General features: G+C 35.9%; 1 protein-coding gene across 6 annotated transcripts in view; it reads left to right on the top strand.

Moving 5' to 3' along the window:
- The window catches only part of Lrriq1 (leucine rich repeats and IQ motif containing 1), a 192,531-nt gene that overhangs the window by 155,982 nt on the left and 17,559 nt on the right, over nucleotides 1-18,990 (top strand). For 3 of the 6 annotated variants that reach the window (XM_076920105.1, XM_076920107.1, XM_076920106.1), the window contains exons 24-25: nucleotides 9,813-9,945; nucleotides 11,924-12,002. The exons of 1 other annotated variant lie outside the window; for it this stretch is intronic. In XM_076920105.1, coding sequence (XP_076776220.1) covers nucleotides 9,813-9,945; nucleotides 11,924-12,002 — 212 coding nt within the window. The remainder of the gene's footprint in view (nucleotides 1-9,812; nucleotides 9,946-11,923; nucleotides 12,003-18,990) is intronic. 2 more of the 6 variants (XM_076920108.1, XM_076920109.1) reach the window with 1 other exon arrangement.

Genomic DNA, 18,990 nt, shown 5'->3' with positions numbered 1-18,990 from the left:
TGGGGCCACAAACCCTTTCATCTCCTTCAGTCTTCTCTCTAATTCCTCCATTGGGAACCCCTTGATTAGTTCAATGGTTAGCTGTGAGCATCTGCCTCTGAATATGTCAGACTTTGGTAGACCTCTAAGGAGACAGCTATATCAGGCTCCTGTCAGCATGCCCTTCCTGACATCCACATCAGAATCTACCTTTGGTGACTGCACATGAGATGGATACCCAGGTGGAATGGTCTCCAGAAAGCCCCTCCTTCAGTTTTTGTCCGACACTTTGTCTCCATATTTGCTCCCTTGAGTATTTTTGTTACTCCTTCTAAGTAGGACCAAGGCATCCACACTTGGTCTTCCTTCTTCATTAGCTTCATGTTGTCTGTGAGTTGGATCTTAGCTATTTCAAGCTTTTGGGCTAATATCTGCTTATCAGTGAGTAAATACCATGTGTGTTCTTTTGTGATTGGGTTACCTCACTCAGGATGATATTTTCTATTTCCATCCATTTATCTAAGAATTTCTCGAATTCATTATTTTTAATAGCTGAGTAATACTCCATTGTGTAAATGTACCACATTTTTTATATCCATTCCTCTCTTGACTTACATCTGGGTTCTTTCCAGCTTCTGGCTGTTATAAATAAGGCTGCTATGAACATAGTGGAGCATATGTCCTTGTTATATGTTGGAGCATCTTCTGGGTATAGATCCAGGAGTGGTATAGCTGGGTCCTCAGGTAATGCTATGTCCAATTTTCTGAGGAACCTCCAGACTGATTTCCAGAGTGGTTGTACCAGCTTGCAATCTCACCAACAATGGAGAAGTGTTTCTCTTTCAATACATCCTTGCCAGCGTTGGTTTTTGATCTTAGCAATTCTGTAGGTGTGAGATGGTATCTCAGGGTTGTTTTGGTTTGAATTTCCCTGATGACTAAAGATGTTGAGCATTTCTTAAGGTGCTTCTCAGCTATTTGAGTTTTCTCAGTTGAGAATTCTTTGTTTAGCTTTGTACCCCATTTTTAAAGGGTTATTTGTCTGGACTCTAATTTCTTGAGTTCTTTGTATAAATTAGATATTAGCCCTCTAGCAAATGTAGGATTGGTAATGATCTTTCCCAATCTGTTGGTTGCTGTTTTGTCTTATTGACAGTGTCTTTTGACTTACAGAAGCTTTGCAATTTTATGAGGTCCCATTTGTCAATTCTTAATCTTAGAGCATAAGCCATTGGTGTTCTCTTCAGGAACTTTTCCCCTGTGCCAAGGTATTCAAGGGTCCTCCCCACCTTCTCTTCTGTTAGTTTCAGTGTATCTGGTTTTATGTGAAGATCCTTATCCACTTGGACTTGAGCTTTGTACAAGGGGATAAGAATGGATTGATTTTCATTCTTCTATATGCTGACCTCCAGTTGAACCAGCACCATTTTCTGAAAATACTGTCCTTTTTCCACTGGATGGTTTTAGCTTCTTTGTCGAAGATCAACTGACCACGGGTGTGTAGGTTCATTTCTGGGTCTTCAATTCTATTCCATTGATCTTCTTGCCTGTCTTTGTACCAATACCATGCAGTTTTCATCACTATTGCTCTGTAATACAGCTTGAAGTCAGGGATGGTGATTCCCCCAGATCTTTTGTTGTTAAACATAGTTTTCACTATGCTGGTTTTTTTGTTATTCCAAATAAATTTGAGAATTGCTCTTTCTAACTCTGTGAAGAATTGAGTTGGAATTTTGATGGGAGTTGCATTGAATCTCTAGATTGCTCTTGGCAAGATGGCCGTTTTTACTATACTAATACTGCCAATTCATGAGTATGGGAGATCTTTCTATCTTCTGAGCTCTTTGATTTCTGTCTTCAAGGACTTGAAGTTCTTGCTCTACAGATCTGTCACTTGCTTGGTTAGGTTCACTCCAAGGTATTTTATATTATTTGTGACTATTGTGAAGGGCATCATTTCCCTAATTTCTTTCTCAGCCTGTTTATCCTTTGAGTAGAGGAAGGCTACTGATTTGTTTGAGTTAATTTTTATATCCAGCCACTTTGCTGAAGTTGTTTATCAGGTTTAGGAGTTCTATGGTAGAAGTTTTGGGGTCACTTAAGTATACTATCATATCATTTGCAAATAGTGATATTTTGACTTATTCCTTTGCAATTCGTATTCTTTTAATCTCCTTTCATTGTTAAATTGCTCTGGCTAGGACTTCCAGTACTATATTGAATAGGTAGGGAGAGAGTGTGCAGCCTTGTCTAGTCCCTGATTTTAGTGGAATTGCTTCAAGTTTCTTTCATTTGCTGTTGGCTACAGGTATGCTGTATATTGCTTTTACTATGTTTAGGTTTTGGCCATGAATTCTTGTTCTTTCCAAAGCTTTTACCATAAAGTGATGTTGATTTTGGCAAATGCTTTCTCAGCATCTAGTAAGATGATCATGCGTTTTTCTTTGAGTTTGTTTGTATAGTGGATTATGTTGATGAATTTATGTGTATTAAACCATCCCTGCATTCCTTGGGTAAAGCCAACTTGATTGTGGTTGTTGGTTGTTTTGATGTGCTCTTGGATTCTGTTTGCCAGAATTTTATTCAGTACTTTTGCATCACTATTTATAAGGGAGATTGTTCTGAAGTTCTCTTTCATTGTTGGTTCTTTGTGTGGTTTAGGTATGAGTATAATTGTGGCTTCATAGAATGAATTAGGTAGTGTTCCTTCTGTTTTTATTTTGTGGAATAGTTAATAGAGCATTGAGATTAGGTCTTCTGGGAAGGTCTGATAGAACTCTGCACTAAAAACATCGGGTCCTGGGCTGTTTTTGGTAGGGAGACTTTAATGACTGTTGCTATTTTTTAGGGTTTTTAGGACTATTTAGATGGTTTATGTGATCCTGATTTAACTTTCGTACCTGGTATATGTCTAGGAAATTGTCCATTTCTTCCAGATTTTCTAGTTTTGATGAGTATAGTTATTTGTAGTAGAATCTGATGATGTTGTAAATTTCCCCAGTTTTCGTTGTTATGTCTCCCTTTTCAGTTCTGATTTCATTAATTTGGATACTGTCTCTGTGACCTCTGGTTAGTCTGGCTAAGGGTTTATCTATCTTGTTGATTTTCTCAAAGAACCAACTCCTGGTTTTGTTGATTCTTTGTATAGTTCTTTTTGTTTCTACTTGGTTGATTTCAGCCTTGATTTTGATTATTTCTTGCCTTCTACTCATCTTGGGTGTATTTTCTTTCTTTCTTTCTTTCTTTCTTTCTTTCTTTCTTTCTTTCCTTTTTTTTTTTTTTTTGTTTTAGAGCTTTTAGGTATGCTGTCAAACTTTTAGTGTATGCTCTCTCCAGTTTCTTTTTGTAGGCACTTAGAGCTATGAATTTTCCTCTTAGCACTGCCTTCATTGTGTCCCGCAAGTTTTGGTATGATGTGTCTTCATTTTCATTAAATTCTAAAAAGTCTTTAATTTCTTTCTTTATTTCTTCCCTGACCAAGTTATCATTGAGTAGAGTGTTGTTCAGTTTGATGTATATGTGGGTTTCTGTTTCCATAATATGTCCATCGATGAGAGTGGGGTATTGATGTCTCCCACTATTATTGTGTGAGATGCAATGTGTGCTTTCAGCTTTAGTAAATTTTCTTTTATGAATGTGGGTGCCCTTGCATTTGGAGCATAGATGTTCAAATTGAGAGTTCATCTTGGTTGATCTTTCACTTGACGAGTAGGAAGTGTTTACCTTTATCTTTCTTGATATCTTTTGGTTGAAAGTTGATTTTATTTGATATTAGAATGGCTACTCCAGCTTGTTTCTTGGGACCATTTGCTTAGAAAATTGTTTTCCAGACTTTTATTCTGAGGTCGTGCCTGTCTTTGTCACTGAGGTATGTTTCCTGTGTTCAACAAAATGTTGGGTCCTGTTTACATATCCAATGTGTTAGTCTATGTCTTTTTATTGGGGAATTGAGTCCATTGATATTAAGAGATATTAAGGAAAAGTGGTTGTTGTTTCCTATTATTTTTGTTATTGGAGGTAGAAATATGTTTCTGTGATTATCTTCTTTTGGGTTTGTTGGAAGAAGATTACTTTCTTGCTTTTTCTGGGGTATAATTTCTCTCCTTGTGTTGGTGTTTTTCCTCTATTATCTTTTGTAGGACTGAAGTTGTGGAAAGATATTGTGTAAATTTGGTTTTGTCATAGAATATTTTGGTTTCTTCATCTATGGTAATTGATGGTTTTGCTGTGTATAGTAGCCTGAACTGGCATTTGTGTTCTTTTAGGGTCTCTTAGTATGACGTCTGTCCAGGATCTTCTGGTTTTTATAATCTCTGGTGAGAAGTCTGGTGTAATTCTGATAGGTCTGCCTTTATATGTTATTTGACCTTTTACCCTTACGGCTTTTAATATTCTTTCTTTGTTTTGTGCATTTGGTGTTTTGATTATTATATGATGAAAGGAATTTCTTCTCTGATCTAGTCTATTTATTTGAAACTCTGTAGGCTTCTCGTATGTTCATAGGCATCTCTTTCTTTAGGTTAGGAAAGTTTTATCTATAATTTTGTTGAAGATATATACTGGCCCTTTAAGTTAGGAATCTTCACTCTCTTCTATAACTATTATCCTTGGGTTTGGTCTTCTCATTTTATCCTGGATTCCTGGATATTTTGGGTTAGGAATTTTTTGCATTTTGTATTTTCTTTGACAGTTGTGTCAATGTTTTCTATTGTTACAGTATTATTTTTTTTTTAAGTCTATTTCTTGGGCTGACTATCTAAGCAGAGGTGGTTCTCAGGCTGCCATGCTCTGAGGCCTGAAGGCAAGTGCTCCACAGCTGGAAGCTGCCAGAGGCCATGGGCATGCCATAGCTAGAAACAGCCAGCCAAAAACACTGGTCCTGGCACCCACAAGATGCCAACGTGGGAGATGGCTCTACCAATTTCCCACACTGTTTTCACAAGGCTTGTCTGGGCCCAGACCATCTGGTCATCCATGCAGTTCCCAGTAGAAATGAGACTCTAATATTTTTCAAAGGCTTTATATAATTAGAAATGCTCAATGAACAAGATGCCCATACAATTAGAGTTGTAACCCAATATCTAACCTTATGATATAAATTATTACCCAGGACTGTCCTAGACACAAGTATGGTTCTCCATGGCTCTGACCTCCTTCTACCTCCTAGCTTCTCCTCTTTCTCCCCTCTTCCTTCTCCTTCTGACTCCTCACTTCGCCTACCTCTCATAAAGCCCAATCGCTGAGCTTTATACAAATGTAGTGAGAAGATAAGATATCCCACTACAGTGTATGCTATCTTCTGCACCTGAGATTCTCTCTTTTATCTCTTGTATTCTGTTGGTAATGCTTACATCCATGACTCCTAATCTCTTTCCTAGGTTTTCTATCTCCTGGGTTGTCTCCCTTTGTGGTTTCTTTATTCTTTCTTTTTCCATTTTTATGTCCTTGATGGATTTGTCCAATTCCCTCACCTGTTTGGTTGTATTTTCTTACAATTTTTAAGGGATTATTGTGTTTCCTCTTTAAGGGCTTCTACATGTTTACATGTGTTATCCTGTATTTCTTGGAGGGACTTATTTATGTCCTCCTTAAGGTCCTCTACCGTCATCATTAGAAGTGATTTTCAATCTGAATTTTACTTTTCAGGTATCTTGGGATATTCAGGAGTTGCTATTGTGGGAGAACTAGGTTCTGATGGTGCCAATTAACCTTGTTTTCTATTGTTTATGTCCTCAAACTTGCCTTTTGCCATCTTGTTATCTCTAGTGCTATCTTCACTCAGTGTCTTTGACTAGAGCATGTCTTTCCTGTTGTCTTGGTTGTGTCATAACTCCTCAGAGTCCAGCTGTCCCTGTGATCCTATGATCTTGAGATCTTGGGTGTAATAGCTCCTGGGAATCGGGCTGCTTCTGGGATCCTAAAATCCTGGTGTGCCCAGGCTCCAGAGTTCCTGTGATCCTATTATCCTATGTTCCTGAGGGTGTTAGAGCTCCTGGAATTCCAGCCTCTTCTGGGTTTGGGGGGATTGGGTGCAGAGCTGGCACCCTATGACTGCTCAAGGCACTGGCACAGACTGGAAGGGAGGTGCATCATCTCTGATTGAACATAGATCCAGCAGTCTTCTGCTGTATATGTGTTGTGGGCCTCATAACAGCTGGTGTATGCTGCCTTTTTGGTGGTGCAGTATTTGAGAGATCTCAGAGGTACAGATTAATTGACACTGTTGGTCCTCCTACAGGGTCACCCTTCTCCTCAGCTTCTTTCAGCCTTTCCCTAATTCAACTATATAGGTGTCAGCAGCTTCTGTGCATTGATTGGGTGCAAATATCTGCATTTGACTCTTTCAGCTGCTTGTTGGGTCTTCTGGAAGGCAGTTATGGTCCCTTTTTGTGGGCTCTCCATAGCCTCAGTAATAGTGTCAGGCCTTGGGACATCCCTATGAGCTGGATCCCACTTTGGGCCTGTCACTGGCCCTTCTTTTATTTTTCTCCTCTCCATTTCCATCCCTGTAGTTCTTTTAAACAGAAACAATTATGTATCAGAGTATTGACTGTGAGATGGCAAAACTCTCTCTCTCATTTGATGCCCTGTCTTCCTGCTGAAGGTAGGCTCTATAAGTTCCCTCTCCCTACTGCTGGGCATTTCATCTAAGGTCCCTCCCTTTTAGTCATGAGAGTTTCTCACTGCCTAGGTTCTGGTGCATTCTGGAGGGTCCTCCCAACCTCCTACCTCCCTTGATTGCCTCTTTCCATTCTTTCTGCTGTCCATCAGGGCTTCAGTTCTTTTCCCTCATCCAATACCAGATCAGGTCCCTTTTTTCCCCACAACTCTGTCCACTTTCCCTCCCAGGTTCCTTCCTCCCTCCCCACTTGTGATGGCTTTCTTCTCCTTTCACAGTGGGACTGAGATGTCCTCACTTGGGCCCTTCAACTTTTTGACCTTTTTGATTTCTGTGGACTGTATCTTGTGTATTCCGTACTTTTTTGGGTTAATATCTGCTTATAGTTAGTGAGTACATACCATGCATGTTCTTTTGGGTGTGAGTTACCTCACTCAGGATGATATGTTCTACTTCTATCCATTTGCCAGCAAAACTCAGGATGCCCTCGATTTTAATAGCTGAGTAGTATTGCATTGTGAAAAAGAACTGCATTTTCTGTACCCATTGTTTTTTTTGTCACAGGATATCTAGGTTAGTCCCAGCTTCTGGGTATCACAAATGAGGGTGCTATGAACACAGTGGAACATGTGCCCCTGTGGCATGGTGGGACATCTGTTGGCTATTCCCAAGAGTGGTATTGCTGGGTCTTCAGGTAGATCTATTTCCAATTTTCTGAGGAACCTCCAGATTGATTTCCAAAGTGGTTGTACCAATTCGTAATCACACCAGCAATGGAGGAGTGTTCCTCATTTTCCACATCCTCGCCAACATGTTTTGTAACCAGAGTTTTTGATCTTAGCCATTCTGATTGGTATAAGGTGGAATTTCAGGGTCATTTTGATTTGCATTTCTCTGATCACTAAGAACTTTGAACATTTGTTTAGGTGCTTCTCAGCCATTCGAGATTCCTCTGTTGTAATTTCTTGGTTTAGTTTTATACCTCATTTTTGGATTGGGTTGTTTGATTTTTTGATGGTTAGCTTCTTGAGTTCTTTTTATATTTTGGATATTGGCCTTCTATCTGATGTGGAGTTAGTGAAGATTTTTCCTAATATGTAGGTTGCCAATTTGTCTTATTATGACCTTTGCCCTACAAAAACTTTCCAGTTTCATGAGGTCCCATTTATCAATTCTTCATCTTAGAGCATGAACCATTGGAATTCTGTTTAGGAAATTTCTTTCTCTGCCAATGAGTTCAAGGCTCTTTCCCACTTTCTCTTTTATTAGATTCAATGTATCTGGTTTTATGTTGAAGTCATTGATCTACTTGGACTTTAGCTTTGTGCAAGGTGACAAATATGGGTCTATTTGCGTTTTTTCTAAATACAGATAGACAATTAGGCCAAATTAAATCAGAAATGAAAAGGGAAACATAACAACATAAATGGAAGAAGTTCAAAATATCATCAGATCCTTCTATAAAAGCCTATTCTTAACAAAACTGAAAACCTAGATATAAATGAATGGTTTTCTAGACAGATACCACATACCAAAGTTAAATCAACTTTGGTAAACTATCTAAACAGGCCCATATCACACAAGGAAATAGAAGAAGTCATTAAAAACCTCCCAATCAAAAAATGCCCAGGACCAGATAGATTTAATGCAGAATTCGACCAGACCTTCAAAGAAGACCTGATACCAATATTCGTCAAAGTATTCCGTAAAATAGGCACAGAAAGAACACTACCTAAATCATTTTATGAAGCCACAATTACTCTGACACCTAAGCCACACAAGGACCCAACCAAAAAAGAGATCTTCAGACCAATTTCCCTTATGAATATCGATGCAAAAGTCCTCAATAAAATTCTTGCAAACCAAATCCAGGAGCACATTAAAACCATCATTCACCATGATCAAGTAGGCTTCATCCCAGGGATGCAAGGTTGATCCAATATACGAAAATCCATTAACGTAATCCACTATATAAACAAACTCAAAGAAAAAACTCACATGATCTTATTCTTAGATGCAGAAAAAGCATTTGACAAAATACAACACCCTTCATGTTAAAAGTCTTGGAGAGATCAGTAATTCAAGGCCCATACCTAAACATAATAAAATCAACTCACTACAGTGTTTTTTATTTTATTTTTTAATGAACAGTTCCTTGTCTCAGTTTGTCTGACATTGATCAGGAGCCTGTAGGCATCTTGAATTCCAATGCTGTGTCAGCTCTTCTAAATGCTGTGATTACATCTGCATCTGGGAATGTCGGCATTTTTCGCCACAAGACTTTGCAGTTTTATATTCTTGTGAGTGTAGTTACTATGGATTGCGATTAGAAACATGCAGTCTATTGAGCTCACAAAACTAGCAAGCCCGTAGCAGTTAATTAGAGCTCCAAGAAACAGTCAGAGTAAGAGAGCAAGGCCATGGTGCTAAGCAATGCTGCACACCCGCTGCTTGTTGGTGGAATTCTAAATTGTGTGGCACTGACATAGCAGGCATATCTGCAATGTTTTCACACATACACATACACACACACACACACACACACACACACACACACTGGGAGAGAGAAACTAAGACAGAGATGCTTATAATTTAACATAAAGACTGGTTTTTTTGCATGTCTGGAATTTTTATATTTACTTTGGGTATGGGTTGAATATAAGCCACCTGTGTCACAGTGTGTGGGATGTGCAGATCAGAGGACAGTCTTTGAGAATCAGTTTCTCTTTCTACCATGTATCCAAATAACACAATGAAAATCTTTATTTTGGAAAATACATATGCGCTATTCATTATTGAAAAGAAAATTAACTTACAAAAAACTCAGTTTTGTATAATCAAAATTCTGTTTTAAATACCTTTGTTATAATCTATAAGTTTCATTGTATGTGAATATGTTTATAATGACAATTTGATATTAAAATAAGCCCAAAATTAAGCCTGTTAGTAAGACTAAAAGTGTACTTTTGTCCCAAAACAACCCCAAGTTTTCTAACTTATACTTAATTTAAACAGTGGTTGCTGCAATAAAATTCCTTTTTTTAATATAGATGTAATTGAAACTCAAACAGGAAAAATACTTCATTTTTAATGATGGACATTATTTCCACACCATGCCTTAGTCAATATATTGCCTCTTGTATTATGATGAAATTCTTAGGATTATGTGAGCTACCTGCCCTAAATTTAACAATGGTACACATTTCTCCCCAAGATGAGGAGGAAGAGGCAGTCTCCAAGGCAACTGCTGCAAAGGAAAAGTTAGAAAGGAGTAAGGAATACACCTACCAGTGGCTTCATACACAAGTTGGCTTTCCTGAAGCAGCTAGTTCCAGAAACCTGAAATGGTGAGGTCATTTCCTTTAAATTAGATTTCTGTATTGTAAACGTGTCTTGAAAAGTGAAACCTGGGTTAATTGTGCTAAAACAAACACAACTTCATAGCCAAGAGCCAGTACATCACATTGCCAGAGGCTTTCCTACAGAGCAGATTTAATTGTTCTTTATAGTTTTCATCATAAAATGTTTAGAGAAAATTCTATTCTGTAATGCCTGAAACCAACACATAAAGCATGCAGGCACTTCTACTTTATAAAGAAAAAGTGTGGTATCCAGTAACTCTTCCTGTATCAATACATAATTTTTAAAAAAAAAATATTACTTTTAATTGACAGTTGAAATTCTAGATGAAAATCTTGTGACTATATGTGTGACAAACTTTCATATGAAAGCACCATAAAATGGAAACATTTTGTTATGTGACATATTCATTATGAAAAAAAATAAAGTGACCAGTAGTTCATGTTTTATTTTGAAGTATTCCAATTAATGCAAACTTAAGTTTATGCTATGTCAAATAATCAGGTTGACTGAACTTATAGTAACAGCATCCTTAGAATTATAACAAATACAGCAGAATCTATTACTTACCTATATTAACTTGACATGAGAGACTGTTCTCAAGTCAAAGTACTGATGTAGATGTGATGGGGTGGAAAATACAAACAATATGTATGAGGGTGAATTTTACCTGTTTACACATTTAATATTTACTTACTAGTAAATGAAATCTCTATCTAGTAGAAGAAATGAACAATTGCTCAGAATCTCTATTTTCTATGTATTATATATAAAAGATTTCTTTGTCATATATTTAAAAATTACTTTCAAAAATAGAAAAGCGCTCTCTCTCTCTCTCTCTCTCTCTCTCTCTCTCTCTGTGTGTGTGTGTGTGTGTGTGTGTGTGTGTTATGTACACATTTTGGGGTTGGTGTATGTACATTTTAGTGAACTTTTAGTGCCCTTCTTCCAAAACTACCTGTCTTTTTTTTTATTAGCTCTTTAACCATTTTTGCACAGTGTGTTTGGATCATATTCACTTCTTTCCCCAACTCTCCCTAGTTCCCAAACTCCTTCTCCAACCAGTTTGTGTCTTTTTCTTTAACACCACAATATTAAAACAACAACAACAACAACAACAAAAAAAAAAAACATGGTCTCTTGTTAGACTGGGAATAACTGACTTAGGCAAGGTTGTTTGATAAAGCCTAGGGATCTGGGGATCTGTCTTTACCCCAGCTCTCATCACCACCGTGCTGTGATGCTAATCATTGACCGCCATACCTGAATGTCTCTTGCTTGCATGGCAAGCTCTTTAGTTGCTTATCCATCTCTACAGTTTCCAAAGACAAAATTTACTGAAAATAAAAATATCAGTATTCCAATCAAATTAAACTTCACTGTAAATATTAATGGTGTGCATTAAATATGGTAGAGCATTAAAGATAGAAAACTTTGCCTGACTCAAGTGAAATTTTATGATTGTAAAAGTTAAGAGTGATGCACAGGATTGGAGGAAGAGACAATTAGACCAGGAGTTTAACCTTGTCTTTGACTACATGGTGACCTTGAGTCCGTTCTGGGCTGTATCACATCCTCTTTCAAAGAGCCAAAGAAAAAGAGGGTAAAGGAAGTAAATGTAATTTAAATATACTGAGTTTTTCTATAATTTAATAAGTCTTAATGTTAATACTTTCAGATTTCTGTTCATTAAAGTTTATATTTTAAAAGAAGGATAGTTTTGAAGTCTTATTTAGAAATTATTTTTGTAAGAATTTATTTACAATAAAGTGTGTGTGTATGTTTGTGTGAGTGTGTGCATGTGCGTGTGTGTGTGTGTGTGTGTGTGATGGGTGCATTTCTTACATGTAACATATATTAAAGCTGTTTTCTCTATTTTATATAAAGACATTTGAGCATTTTAAAACGTTTCTGTTCAATAGTTATGCTGTAACTTGTTTTTCTCTTTCCTGTGTCACCACGTAGCAATCACTTCTTGCCTGAGTTAGATCCAGATGTACTCAATGGTGGAAGAGTTCAACTTGTGGTAAGAAATATGTTTAAGGTTAGAGAAAAATGAAAAATGTTATAGACACAAGTGCTCAATAAAAAACACTTTAGAGTATGCTCATAATAGGTTTAAACTATGTAAAGATGACAACTGTATCTATTTTGGGTCAACCTCAAATGCCATGTGTTAAAATAATAATGTATGTTCTTGGCTTTTAATATGTTACAATATGACAGTGTTTAAAATAATAATTTTATTTGACATGTAAAAATATTAACTTATTACAACTTTTTAAACAAAATCACTATGGATGGGAAATTGCTTAATTGGATTATATTCTTGAAAATCGTAAGAGTTGAATTTGTAGATTACACAAGGAAAAAGGAGCAATATGAATTCCCATCTTGGAGAATTAAGCCTTATTTAAAATAACAAATGATTATCATCTGCTTAACTTGGAAAAGTTTTATGGAGTGTCGTGAAACTTTGATAAATATAACTAGAGCTTTAAGGACAAATTCTAAGCATGGTAACAGGAGTGTAATCTTGAAAATAGAATGCATTTGCATGGTAAAGTCACTTGTCTGTAAGCTACTAGAAGAAACAGAGGAAAGGAGCCATTATAGAACCTTGAAAAGTGGGTCTCATCAAATGGGAAACTTTCAGTAGCATCTCAGAAACTTTTAAGAAGAGGTAAATGTGTGGTATCTCTGTAGTTGCTGAAAATGGATGACACATACCATTTATAAAAACTAACAAATATTTCTTGCTAAGAGTCTACATTGGTTAAGAAAACAAATTACCATTTTGTTTCCCATGGAGTATTTTCACATCCAAATATACTTTTCTTTATGATAAAAATATTATGGCTTTTAGAACATTCATATACCATTTTTGAACAATTTTTCAAAGACCTAGAGTCAGAGAGAGAGAAAGAGAGAGAGAGAGATAGAGAGAGAGAGAGAGAGAGAGAGAGAGAGGAGAGAATCTATGCTCGTATTCACAATCATCATTCATTATATATTTTCTCATATTTTAGTAAAAGTTCTCTGTAAGAGTATCATGTATGTGCCCCAAGTAATATTAGTTTGTCACTCTGTTAGTATTATATATTATTAACAATATCTTTGCACATATTTAGTGGCCATTTTTGAGAAACAATAGAGGGAAAAGGCATTAGAAGGCAGAAAATAATTATTAATATAGAAATATATTATATATCTTACTAAATAACATTATAGCATAAGGCATAATCAGTATCAGTTTTTGCATATAGGATATAATATCTATGCCTAAGCAAGGCTAAAGAATGTTACATAACCAAAAGGAATTGGAAAAAAAGAGAGTATTATTTTAAAATGTATTAGGAAATATGACAACAGTAGTTGAAAGTTTCTTGATAATTAAATAATAGTGATAAATGGATCAAGTTCTGGGATTTTCCAGAGAATATTCATATTTTGCATTATTCTGGAAATGAATTCAAAATTTCAAATTAGAGAATATGGTGTTTATTGAATTCCCTATTTCATGCTAGCATATCTATTAATGTTTTAATTCCTAAAGCATTGTTTAGGTAATCATATTGTTAAGGTGTTCCATGTTTCTAGATTACATAGTGGTACAGAGGACTCCTGATCTTCCATTGTAACATGTTTCTGCAGTGTCTTCCACACTGCTCCCCGACTTAGGTGTAGGAGGTTGCTGTAGATGCATCTATTAGGGTCGAAAACACCAGTGTCACTTAATCCTTGTATTAGGATCAGCTTTGGTTTTCTGTAATGGTTTGATTGCTGCAAACAGAAGTTATTTCCTTTTGTTTTGTGTCTTAACTCAAGGTGAGAGCTACACTCATCTGTGGGTATAAGGATAAGTTTGAGAATGCAGTTAGGAATTATTCTGGTCTAGTAAAGTAGTGGTAGTAGATTCTCCTCTACAATTCATGATCTTCCTAGTTCCAGGGAGTTGGCAAGGCATCCGGTACCAGGCATGGTTTCCTGAGTGCTCTTTAGGTCTTGTTTGAGAGCTCATGGTTTCCATGAAGGTATGAATGCCACTCTTGCACCTGTAGGGATATCATCGAATGCTGTTCAGTGTTGTGGCTTATGCTGTTATAGAAGGGGGAGTTCTTAGAGGATCCACCCTTACATCAATAAAAGCAACTAATGATAGAAGGAGGCTAGATCTTTCCCAAGAATGATCATTCTAACACAATAACATTTGTTCTGCCCTGAAATCAAATATATACAAGCAACATTAACCAAACTTAACAGATTGTATTTATATATTTACATGTATATGTATCTAACAAGATAATAATATATATGTCACAATAAGAAAGAAAGAGAGGCCATAAATTGGAAGAGGAGACTGATAGAAAGTTTACCTAGTCAGACTTGAAAAAATAACATTTTCTTTTGAAGGTAAGCAAACATGCAACAGGTGAGCTAACAAAACTTCTATGGAACATTTTTTCTCAAAGAACTGAACATTCATTAAAAAAAAATAATAGTACTACGGGGGCCAAATATGCCCAAAATAGTTCATTTGGAAGGCTCAAAGAAATTTAAAAAGTATTTATTTTAAACACAGCACAAATTTTTATAGTAGTTTTGTTTATAACAGCTCCAAAACTTAACCAAAGTTTACTCAGTGTGTGAAAATGTAACAGTGGAACACTAGTAAATGAATGTACAACAAAGGATTGCATAGAAATCGGCAAGATAACTAATAACACAGAGAAAGAACATGACACTAGCTCTGAGGAGTGTGCTTCAGATTCCTGTGTAGTATATACTGTACAATTTCTCTTGTGTAACATTCTGAATGCCACAGTGCTAACAGTAGCAAACCATTAGTTGCTAGTTAACCTGGAGATTTTGTAAATAGTTTTCCAGAATGAAAACTGTTTTTTGACTTAGCTATAATGCAAGTTATACCAATATATACACATAATAAAAAGCATAAGAACTACAAGCAAAAGAAATATTATATGTAAAACCTGCTCAATACATATCAGAGTCTGTACTTCAATAGTTTTGCATCCCAAATATTAATTTGTTGGCTTGGTAGAATCATGGCTCATTGTTTTTTGTTACATAAAAATTACTGAGCAAGCTAGACATAAGATGGAAAGAAAATGTTTGTCATTGCTTTCTGAAACTTTCTTGTAAGTTTTAATTCAAAACTTTCAAAATATAAAATAATAATAATAATAATTTAACATTATTGAACTTTATTTAAAGTCTATTGTTTCATTGCATATAAATTAGATATAGATAGATAGATAGATAGATAGATAGATAGATAGATAGATAGATAGATAGGGCAGATAATTAAAAACATGGAAATCATCTTTCCCACACTCATCAATCATAGTTTCCCACTCACTCTGCATTATTAATAAGAAAGTGCAATGATAATGATTTACTATGAAAGAAAGCATCTGCATAATTCAGCTCTGCATGAGTAAAGGTAAGGATTTTTTTCTATAATTTTTCTCTCCTTTGTCTTTTGTATTTATTCTTCAATCTTTTTTATTTACAATCCATACTTTATCCTCCTCCTGGTCCACCCTCTGAGCATTCCACATCCCATATCTCTTCTCCCATCCCCTCCTCAAGACGATGTCCCCACCTCACCCTCACCCCACCAGACCTCAAGACCTAGAAACAGTCAAAGTGATAGGATATTTGTAATATGTGTAATGATGTTACAAAATATAAAAATAATTGAAACACTTAAAATTAGTAAGCTGTTTAGATCTTACAGACACAATATACAGTGAAAAAACATCTTAAAGAAAATTATTAAAATTCATCTTAGTCATGAAAGGAATCATGCTTAACAGGGGCACTTGGTGAGAAGAATTTCATCATCTTGTATGGTTTTGTTGTGTGATTTAATATACTGCACTTACTCAAACCTAGATGACATAAGTCCAACTCTTGATGTAACCTTTTTTATAAGTATTTAAAGTATACAGATATGTAAAAAAATGGTTTTAATGTAGCAAAGCATACTGCTCTATAGTCAGCCTACTTTTTTTATAAGTAGAATTATACTCGAAAATGATAAAATTACAGTAGCTAATAAATATCCAGTCTTTTATTATCACTGTCTACTATGTAATGTATAAAATTATATTGTGTTTTTATGTGATTGGCTACATCAGTATTACAATGGTTATGATGTTAATGGGCAATAAGAATTTTCACCTTTATTATAACATTGGGGACTAGTATTAAACATGAAATACATTGATGACTGAAATCCTTCTAAGAGGATGTTAGTGTGCTCCCAAAAGAGGATAAGTAGATATGTACATAACAAACATCACCACCACCAATAACAACAACAATTAAAAAACACACACACACACAAGAGAGCTGACAAGAGAATTTCATCTTGAAAACACTCGAATTTCTCTTCCTTAAAACAAAATCTGTATAATAAATATCTGGATATTTGTTTTTAAAGTATGATTTTAGGGAGCTAGAGTCATGACTCAGTGTTTGAAGTAACTGTTCACTCCTCTAGAAGACCTGGGTTCTATTCCTAGCACTCATCTAGAGTTTTGCCCAGTCTGTATCTTCAGTTCCAGGGGAACCAGCACCGTTTTCTGGCTCCTTTGACGCCAGGATGCAAGTGAATACTCTTGTGTACATGCAAGTAAAACACCCATATGTATTAAAAACAAATATACAAAGAATTTAAAGTATACTATTATTATGTCTTCACTTATGAAAGTACCAAGGCTTTAAATATTTCTTACAATCATGTAAGTTAAACAACTGTCTCTGTTCTGTAATAAATAATGTAAAATTTTATTCTTGGTTAAATTGTGGCAACTGTAGGTAGATCAGACCCTAAATATTTAGAGAGTTCTGTTCAAAGTCCATCTCCTTTCCATGAGATACAGGTAGGATTTAGAACTGCATAGATTGACTAAGAAAAGGAAACTTTACCAGAAAAAAAAAAACTGTAAAAGATTCTTTTCAAATTTACTGTTTGGTGAATAATTGGTATAGAATTCTATTTAGAGTATGCTATGAATTAAGCTTGTTTATCCCATTATTTAATATTATGATATTTAACACATACTTTTGTAACATAAATATTTAATGTGTGGTTAGTTTTATTGTTTTAAGAACAGCTATCCTTTTATATTCATTGAACCCATATTGTTTGACTTAAAATACAAAAGAAGATATTTAGAAAAATACCCTGTGTACTGAACTTGTAAATGTTTCTTTTGTATTGCATCTACAAAACATCTTCCCATATCACATTTATATTGTATTAGTTGTTACTAGTAAGGAATCGATGTTTAAGCTATAGGGATGGATTTTGTAAGTCACCAAGTAAACACCACATCATTTGACATATGTAACTTGTCATCTTCAGTACTTACCAGGGTCCCGGAAACTGTGGATTCAAAAGAAATGCTAAATAACTATTTTTGTGTGTTCAGTTTGTGTTTGTGTTACTGTGGTGAATACATGAAGGAAAAATGTAATGAATTCAGGAAACCTCACAGTTTCAGTGACTCCAGTCCATAGTCACTAAGGTCTGTGTTTCTGGAATTATGGTGATAGCATCTAAGAGACAGAAAGAAACAGGAAGGTGTTCCCCAGGACTAGACATAGCCCCTAGGGACCTTCTCCCTTTAACTTGCCCTCCCTCCACATTTTCCATCTCTTAATTATTCCAACAGATTTTTTTCAGTTAATCAGTGAATAATAGCCACAGATTCTGTGAGGCCTCATGATCCAATCACTGAAGATTAGGTTAACTAGCTCAGCCCCAGCCATCAGAACATAAGCCTTTTGGAGAAATGCATCATATCCCAATAGAAGAAAGCATACAATAGAAAAGAGATAGATAGATAGATAGATAGATAGATAGATAGATAGATAGATAGATAGATTTAGTTGATAGAACGGGGCTAAATCCAACACTTCAGATATGGAATTTAGGTATTAATAATCTATGGGCTGGCTATAACAGATTCACTGACAGACATGGATTGAGTCTGTGTATGAGATTTCTAGGCTTTGTAGGAGAAAGCTGTCAAGATCCTACCTGTCAGGGTCATTGTCTTTCCATGAAATACAACAACAAAAAAAAATTCTGCAAGTTTAAAGTTAAGCTGTTAAATGCCACTTTTGTGAAGTCATATGTGACTGTCAAATTTAACTTTAAACTGTGATTTTTCTATGTCTTATGGTTTGAATTTAAGAATTGGCCTGAAGGTTTGTTTATGGAGGGCTTGATAAGTTTGCTCATTAATTCGTATGTCAATAGCTGTCTGGGACTATTCCATAGTGTATACAAATTTTAAATGTGTTATACAAAATAAATATGCACAAATGGAACATTAAAAGTAAGTTTATGTGAGAAAAATGCAATATTTTTAATCATTTGTGAGTGAGAGTGAGAAGGTGGGGAAAGAAAGGAAAGGAAAATGGCAAACCAGATGTGGTGTCTGCTTGTTGTCTATCACTAGAGAGTTCCAGGACAGTTAGGAGGAAATGTTCCAAAGGGAAGGGGAAAAATGGGGAGGGAAGAAGAGAATGACGAACAGGAAGATGCAGGGGGAAATAAGGAAGGTGGAGAGAGAGAGAGGAAAGGAGGGAGGGAGGGAGGGAGGGAGGGAGGGAGGGAGGGAGGGAGGGAGGGAGGGGAAGGAAGAACAGGAATAAGAATATAAAGAAAGGGTCTGACGTTAAATCAGGGAGAAGAAGGTAGAGGAGGGGGCGGAGGGGAGGAGGTGATATCTCAAAGTGAAAGAGGATATTTGGATTCTGGTTCCTTGAGTCTATGTAATTCGTTACACAGATAACTTTTTAACCACAGTGGTGGTTTCTTGTCTTTATTTCACTGCGTTTAAATTTTCCTCCCATCAAACATTTAGGACAATACTCGCTCACAGGGATCCAATTGTGTAGTGGTTTGGTGTCGATCCCACCCACTTAGAGGCTGTTTTCTTTTCCATAATAGCATATTCCCCAGTTCACAGCTCAGTCTTGGTAAATTCCTA

The sequence above is a fragment of the Arvicanthis niloticus genome, chromosome 22 (assembly GCF_011762505.2).
Source record: "Arvicanthis niloticus isolate mArvNil1 chromosome 22, mArvNil1.pat.X, whole genome shotgun sequence".
NCBI lineage: Eukaryota > Metazoa > Chordata > Mammalia > Rodentia > Muridae > Arvicanthis > Arvicanthis niloticus.
Note: the sequence above shows the minus strand (reverse complement) of the source record. Positions and strands in the feature narration are given on the sequence as shown.